We start from the raw sequence: 8,375 nt of genomic DNA on the forward strand, positions 1-8,375 counted from the left end.
TGATGAAAAGATAACACATTTTAATTACTTAATTCTAAAAAATACTATTAAAAAATAAACCTCAATACAAAATAAAAGAAGAAAGGGAATAAAAATAATAATGAAAAATAGAAATATTCGAGTAAATTTTACTGAATAATTGATTTAAGAAAAAATAAAAGTATACAATGATAGTATAAAAAAATATATATAGTGGATAATGGTTCTCCAGGAAAAAAAATCTTGGCAAAACAAAAAAAGGTAATAAAAAATATAACAAGTAAATAACATTAATAATAAAATATAAATGTCAAATATTTATTTATTCAGTAAAAAGACAATATAATGTAACGCATAATATGTAGACGTGTGATGATTTTTAAGATTAAAAAAATATAAAAGAAAATTGAAAAAAAAAACAAATTAAGAATAAAACAAAAAAAAAAAAGGATGACCAAGCTCATCCTTATATATATATATATATATATATATAAATAAATAGTAGAGATATATGTTAGTAGAGTTTTCGTAGGTATTGGGATTATTACTGTTTTTTTAATTCTTTTTAATATGCAAAATAAATTTAAAATAATATAAATAACGGTAACAGCTTAAGAAAATATAATAATTATCATTAATCATCATTATTGATATTCATATGTAGCCTAAATGAATTATTTCTCTTATTTTTTATTTTCTCAATTTTTCACAATTATTTATTTTTCTTAATTATTATTTTAATCTATAATAAAGGATCTCCAAAACCTTAATTGTTCTCTTTCTTTTCATTAATTTTTTTATAAAATAATAATTAATTATTTAAATGCACTTAAATAATAAATGGAAACAAAAATATACTAGCTTTGCTCATATTTAATATTAATAGCAATTTTTACTATTATTGTTAATGATTATTCAAAATAATAAGAAATTGAAAATGATAGATTTTTCTGTATATAGATTTTTTTTGGTTCACATTTTTAAAAAAATGATAACCATTAATAATAATAGTAATGGTTGATACTATTATTAATATCTATAATAATTTGAAAATTGTATAAGTTATATTTTATTTAATATCTATTGAAACATATTTTTATAATACAAAATATACTGTTTTTGCTAATATTTATTAATAATCGCAATTTTTACTATTATTATTAATGGTTATTTAAAATAATTAGAAATTAAAAAAGATAGATTTTCTGTATATAGATTTATTTTGGTTCACGTTTTAAAAAAATGATAACCATCATTAATAATAATAGTAATGGTTAATATCTACTGAAACATATTTTTATAATACACGTGTTTTAAGATGTTTTAAATATTCTCAATAATTGCTCTTCAATACACATATTATATTTTTGTGTTTACATTTTTTAATATGACCATTAATAATAGGGAAATCACCCATAGTACAAGATTTTTATAATTTTTTTTGCTTATTAACGGTATTTTTTTCTTTTACCCACTTTTATATTTCTTTATTTTATTTTACTGTTATCTCTAGAAGTTTCTTCAAACTTTACGACTTCTCTATTTTTTCCCTCTTTGTATTTGTCTTCTTCAAAAACCAATAACAAAAGAACCAACTCCCTCTCGTGCTTCCTCGACACCTTCTCGCTCACCATCATCCAAACATCATCGGAGCTCCGTCGCCATTTCAGTCGCACTGTTCTTCGTCGACGATTTAAGACTCTAAATCAACCTTCGTCGACGATTCATCGGCATTACTGAACTAAGCGAGTTGCTCCGCCCCAATACAAAGCTTCCCTCGTTTCATCTCTTCCGAAACGACAACGTTTGCCAGAGTTGGGAAATCTCCGACGACGCATTTCAACAAGTAGTGTCTTGTCGAGGCGGCCATTAACGTTGATTTTCTTAATCAACTCCAGCTCCTTAGATGATTTTCTGAGCTTGATGTTTCCTTTTTTTTCTATTTAATTTTCATCTTATTGTTCTAAGTTATGATTAAATTGAAAACAGCATGACTGATTTTTGAGCTTGATTTTTTATAAGAAATTTAGGGTGTGATTGGTATGGTTTTGGGATAGAATTTATTGTTTTCAAATATTAAAGCTTGGTGGGACTTTTAAAATATCTGATTGGAAGTTTATTTTTGAAAACTAAACTCAAATTAGTTTCTCAAATTTATAAAGAAAATGAGAAAACAATAAATACACGTTTTCAGAGTTTTGCAATATTTCAATCTAAAAACCCTAAAATCATTTTGTAAACTTTCTCCTTCTCATTTTCTCTCTGCGCCGCCTCTCTGTCAAAAGCAGAGTTCTTCTTCTTCTTCCACAAAACCACACCATTCAAACTTTTCTTCTTCTCTGTTATTAATCAGATCAACTAGCCAGTCCTCTGTTGTCTTCTCTCGTGATCAGCCAGCCTTTTCCTCTCCATTACACAAGGTAAAATATTCTAATATTATATATATTGGTATATATATATATAAGAGTATTTCTGAGTAGTAAAGAAGTAAGTTATGAGTATATATATATATAAAAGTATATATATATATAAAAGTATCTCCTGAGTAGTAAAGTAGTAAATATATATATATATATAGATTTAAGAAAAAATCGTATGGCTTTTGAGTAGTGGTCAGGGTATATATTTATATATATATATATATTTACTACTTTTTTAAGTATAGTTTCGAATATCTATATATATATATACATAGATTTAAGAAAAAATTGTATGGCTTTTGAGTAGTGGTCAGGGTATATATTTATATATATATATATTTACTACTTTTTTAAGTATAGTTTCAAATATATATATACAGAGAGATTTTTCATGTATAGCTTTGCAGCAGATGACTTAGTTTTGAATATATATATATATATATATATATATGTAGAGGGGTTTCTCATGTGCAGCTGGCTGATTTGTAGCACAGGGACGCCGTTGCCAACACCAGGCAGGGGAGGGACGCCGTTGCCAGCACCAGGCAGGGGAGAAGCATTTTCGATCTAAGATTGCGGGTTGACGGAGAGACACCATTGCCGAACTGAGTGCGATAGTCGGGTTGAGGTATAGTCTGACTAAGTGGATTGAGGTTTCTTTGTATAAGCATGTTCGATTTATATGTTTCGATTTATATGTTTGCAACTTCATTTTTTGTGGTCTATATTTTGTTTTCAGTTTTGCAGTACTTTGAATTTGTGTTTCCTGGTTTTGTTTTGCCTTTGTGTTTTACTGGTTTGTACCTTTGTGACGGGTTTCATTGGAAAAAAAAAAAGAATGAAGTTTGTACTTTATATTGAACGAGGTGATGAGTTAATTTTTTTTTTATTTTTTATTTTATGATGAATTCTGTTGAATTTATTGAAAGACAAACTTTTCAATTTAAGAAAGGAATAATAGACACGTTGTCATGTATGGTGTGCAAACCATTTTTTAATTTGTTCTTAGGAAATAATAAAATGGGTGGTGCTGATAAAAGTATTGTTATATAAATTGTTTTATTTTAGCAATTTGACTATGAAATAAATCTATAACAAGATCAAAATTAAAAAAGAGAATGGAAAACCTTATGAAAAATATTGGCGACAATCTTAAGTTGACAGATTGGCAGCCAATAATATTAATTAGTTGACATTTTGATTTCTAGTTTGGAGTGAAACAACTAGAAGTAGGCCATTACTGTTGAGGCCGAAACAAAATAAAATTTCTTGCCTTTTATTTTTACTTTCTGTTTTGATTCATAAGTTTAGTTCTCTTGTTTTGCTTAATCTTTATAGTGTTCTGTTTTGTGTTGAGTTTAGTATATTAGCATATATTCGACTTCTTGATGAATACCAATCTAAAAGTTTTGCATTCTTTTTTTTTTTTTTTTTTATCTTTTGTTTGAAGCAATAGCTGACCACAACACCATCACACCATTGTAGTCCATTTACGCTCAACCTGCATCATCTAAGGTGAGCTCTTTCTCTCCCTCTCTCTACTTTCTTTACATCTCTAGAATTCTTTGATTTGAATGTTTGATTTTGAAAACTTGGGCTATTAAATTTAAAAGAAGCATTATTTATGAAGACATAGATTGTGATAGTTAAAATTATGATTAGATGGCTGAGAAGAATGTAGACATTGACGATCATGCTTCTTGGCCTGAGGCTATTGAATCACATTTTATTAGTCTTCTATATGAAGAAGCCAAAAAAGGATTACAAACAACAACCTTGGACAAAAAGGGATGGCTGAAAATAGAAAATGACATATTAAATTCTTTTGGAAAGAGATATAAAATGCATCAATTGAAATCCAAATTCAATCGGTTAAGAAAGGCACATCGTGAATTTTCTCATCTTTTGGAACAAACTGGTATGGGATGGGATCCTCAAACAAGTACTGTTACAGCAAATGATGAAGTATGGGACACTTATCTAAAGGTAATATACTTACATTATACTTGTGTTGTTGATTACTTGATTATTCTAAATTCATGTTACATTGTAACGTTATGTGTTTTTGGATTTTTGTAGAAATATCCAAATGCGAAAAGATTTCGAAAAAAAGGATTGCAACATTATGAGATGCTTGGAGAAATATTCAATAATACAACAGCCACTGGTGGGATGAGTTATGCCTCCACTCAACTTCCGCCTTCTTCAGTTGAAGAACGCCAACAAGAGCGTCATTTTGTTGGAACTGGAGCACATGTTGATGTTGGTTTTGAATTTGATGGTGATAATTATGGAGAGGAGGAAGAAGTTACTGGTGTACGTCCTCGAGCTACTTCTGCTCCACCAGATGCACCAAAACCAAAAGAGAAAAAGAACAAAGGGGCCAATCCATCCATCGACCATGTGATGGAAGAACTTGCAAAAAGTATTTCTGCTAAGACTGAGGCATCACTAGTACGGAGTGAGACTATGCGTAAGTATTATGAATCGAGGGAAAGGAGAATTAGCGAGGAAACCAGCAATGTCACTAACTCTTACAATGTGGAAGATTGTCAAAACATTCTAGATGGTATTCCAAATCTGGATAACAAAATATACCTCAAAGCGTTGCAAGAGTTTGTAGCAACCCCAGAATGGCGTGGAATATTCATGAGAATGAATGAGGAGCGTCGTCGTGCTTATCTTGATTCATTGATGGGGTGATTTAATATTGTTTATTAATTATGAGTTTGTCTGTCATGAACTACTAAACCATGAAGTTTACATTTTCTTAAATAATGTGTAATGAACTTAACTTGGTATTTATTATCATGATTGAACTATCTTATGTGGTGCCTTGTTATTTCTTTAACTTTTGTGAATTTTCGAATTAAACTTTTATTATTGTCATAATTAGGTACCTAAGATGGATGATTCAGATGAGGAGTTTGAAATATTATTTGGTGATACTTCTTCTTCATCAAGCGAGGAATTAATTGGTCAAGTTATCATGCTTAATCGATTACAAGAGATGCAAAAATCTCAACAGATTAGACGACCACTACGCACTTCAGATATGTCTGGACGTCAATATTTACTTGAGCTGTTAAATGGACACCCTGATAGATTGTTTTACACAATTAGAATGGACATTAATACTTTTAGATCTTTATGTCGTCGATTAGTTGAAATGGAAGTCATAGAACATGATAGGGTAATTAGTGTTGAAGAAGCTGTTGTCATGTTTCTATGGATAGTTACACACAACCAACGAGTTAGAACTGTGGCTGAAAGATATCAACATTCAGGAGAAACTGTTTGTCGTCAGTTTGGTAGAGTGCTAGATGCATTGTGTTATTTAGGAAATGAAGTAATAAGGCCTCTTGACTTTAACACTGTGCAAGCAGAAATTCAAAATAATTCAAAGTATTTCCCATGGTTTAAGGTAAATTTTGTCTGTTAATTTTAATAATATACCAGTTATAATTCATATCAATTTAATTGATGTTGGTAATGATTTATCTAATTTGTTCTGCAGGATTGTGTTGGAGCAATTGATGGTACTCATGTAAGTGCAGTTGCACCAACTCTAAAACAACTTGCATTTAGAGGAAGAAAAATAGATGTAACACAAAATGTAATGGCTGCATGCTCCTTTAATATGATGTTTACTTATGTCTACGCTGGATGGGAAGGAACAGCCAATGATTCCCGAGTGCTTCTTGATGCAATGAGAAAAGATGATAACTTCCCTATGCCACCACAAGGTATTAAAATAAACTAATTTTGATACATTATAATTTTCTTTCAAATGTTCTTATATATTAATAATTTCTTTTAATATAGGAAAATACTATGTTGTTGATTCTGGTTATCCAAATATGACTGGGTTTCTAGCACCATATCGTGGTGAACGTTATCACTTGCGTCGTTTTAGAGGAAGAGGGAACCACCCTAGAGGTGCAATGGAGTTATTCAATTATAGACACTCATCATTGCGTAATGTGATTGAACGTTGTTTTGGACTTCTAAAAGCTAGGTTTCCAATTTTGAAGTCAATGCCTCCATACTTGCTTGGAAAGCAACGTCGAATACCAATAGCATGTTGTGCTATCCATAACTGGATTAGAATGCATTCTATTAATGATGAAATGTTTGAACAATATTCAGTTGATGCCAGAACTGTAGAAGATATTGAAGGAACTGAAAGCCAATCTAATACAACAACTGAAAACCAACAAGAAGGAGATGGAGCAGGAATTTCCGAGACACCAGAGTTGAATTTCAGTCAAGCTTATATGGCCCAGATGGAAAATGTTAGAGATGACATTGCTGGACAAATGTGGCTTAGTTATAACAACAATACTTAAATAATTGAAAAAAAATGTAACTTTAATTTAGAAAAAAACCAAAATTAGTAACCATGCAATATTATTATGAATATAATCAATGTACTATTATTAAATTTTAATTTTGATTTATCAATATTATTAATTTTTACTTAATCAAGTTTCTTTAAAAAATCAAAATTTAATATAATACATCCTATATATATATAATATATAAAATTAAAATAATTTTCAGATTGAGCCGAACCAATCACATATTCTGTTTCTGTTATATTTTCAAATTTATTACCAATCACAGATTCAGTTTTTTAAAATTCAAAAACAATTTACAGACAGTGAACCAATCACATTTTCAGAAACATGTTTTCAATAACTAAATTCAGATTTTCATTTCAGAATCACAATTTTAGAAAACTCAGTTTTCTAATCACGAACCAATCAGCCCCTTAGGGATTTGAAACTTCATTTTGTTCCTGAGATTATTGCCTTCATTCATTTTTATTACTTTTGTTTGTATTTTCATTTTTTTCATAACTTATATGTTAGCCCAAACCCAAACCAAAAGAGTGGCCCAATAACTCTTGACCCAAATCAGATACAAGACAAAATGGAAGGCTGGTTTGAGGAGTCGGCAGAAGGAGTAGAACCCAGCCCTCTGCGTGAAACCAACGAAGGCAGCAAGGAAGAGAGGGAGTCTCGTACCAGCGATGGTGGGAGAGTGAGAACGCGTGGGACTAGCGTGCGCGTGAGACCTCGTTGGCTCCAAGAGTTTGTTAGAATGGAGAGACGTTGAAGAAGGAGCAGAGGAGCAAACTGATTTACTGTTATTGTGATTTCCCTAATTGCTTAGTTTAAAGAGCAAGATTGTATTCAATGAGGCTGTTGTTGATTGTTAAGCTTAATTGCTTTTGGAGTTTTGTATTGACTCGAAAAATACATTTCCCTGATACGGAGCTATCACTGGTGCTTTCATTGACTTCATTGACTCTTCATCTTCAGCATGAAGAACAGGGAACTCGCTGCCATGATTCAAGCTCTGGAACTAATTTCCAGAAACACTCAGAGGAGCAATTCGCTCGATTCAAGGCACGATTGGATGAGCAGGTGGCTCGTTTAGATGACCGTGTGGACCAGCTGCAATCATCCTCGTCGAAACCGCAAGTGGTTAACGGAACTGCGAGTAGTGGCATGGTTTCACCGCCTGGGCAACGACTGGACGCTACAATTGACTCTCGGGATGTGAATTCAATTCTCAAAATTATGAGAGTGAAGGTCCATCGTTTTGACAGAACGAATGTAGAGGACTGGGTTTACAAAATAAATAAATTCTTTGATCTGCACAGTGTCTTACCCGAGATTAGATTGGCTATGGTATCATTTCATCTTGAGGGAGCTCCTTCAACTTGGTTTCAATGGATGGAAAAGGGGGGAGGGTTTTCGGATTGGGAGTCCTTTTTGCGGGCATTACGGTTATGTTTCGGAGTCTCGATTTATGATGATCCATTGGGCAGGATTGCTAAGCTTGTCCAGACGGGGCGTGTATCGACTTTTAGAGCGGAATTTGAAGCTCTGATGACACAGATTTCAAGGGTTTCGGAACAATACTTTATGAATTTTTTTGTGTGGGGCTTGAAGAATGAGATACGCA

General features: G+C 31.5%; 1 protein-coding gene across 5 annotated transcripts; it reads left to right on the plus strand.

The window, feature by feature from the left end:
* The first annotated feature begins 1,552 nt into the window (after positions 1-1,552).
* On the plus strand, positions 1,553-5,226 carry LOC133822733 (L10-interacting MYB domain-containing protein-like). Of its 5 annotated transcripts, none has more exons than XM_062255169.1 (6): positions 1,553-1,853; positions 2,333-2,399; positions 2,889-3,027; positions 3,850-3,914; positions 4,062-4,385; positions 4,479-5,226. In XM_062255169.1, the coding sequence occupies exons 5-6, from the start codon at positions 4,062-4,064 to the stop codon at positions 5,100-5,102; spliced, it is 948 nt and encodes a 315-aa protein (XP_062111153.1). In that variant the 5' UTR covers positions 1,553-1,853; positions 2,333-2,399; positions 2,889-3,027; positions 3,850-3,914; the 3' UTR covers positions 5,103-5,226. The 5 variants fall into 5 exon arrangements, 4 of the variants coding, with proteins under 4 accessions (XP_062111153.1, XP_062111155.1, XP_062111154.1 ...); XM_062255171.1 differs by having other exon boundaries at positions 1,553-1,825; XM_062255170.1 differs by having other exon boundaries at positions 1,553-1,825; positions 2,894-3,027.
* Positions 5,227-8,375: the final 3,149 nt, after the last annotated feature.

The sequence above is a fragment of the Humulus lupulus genome, chromosome 3, assembly GCF_963169125.1.
Source record: "Humulus lupulus chromosome 3, drHumLupu1.1, whole genome shotgun sequence".
Classification (NCBI taxonomy): Eukaryota; Viridiplantae; Streptophyta; class Magnoliopsida; order Rosales; family Cannabaceae; genus Humulus; species Humulus lupulus.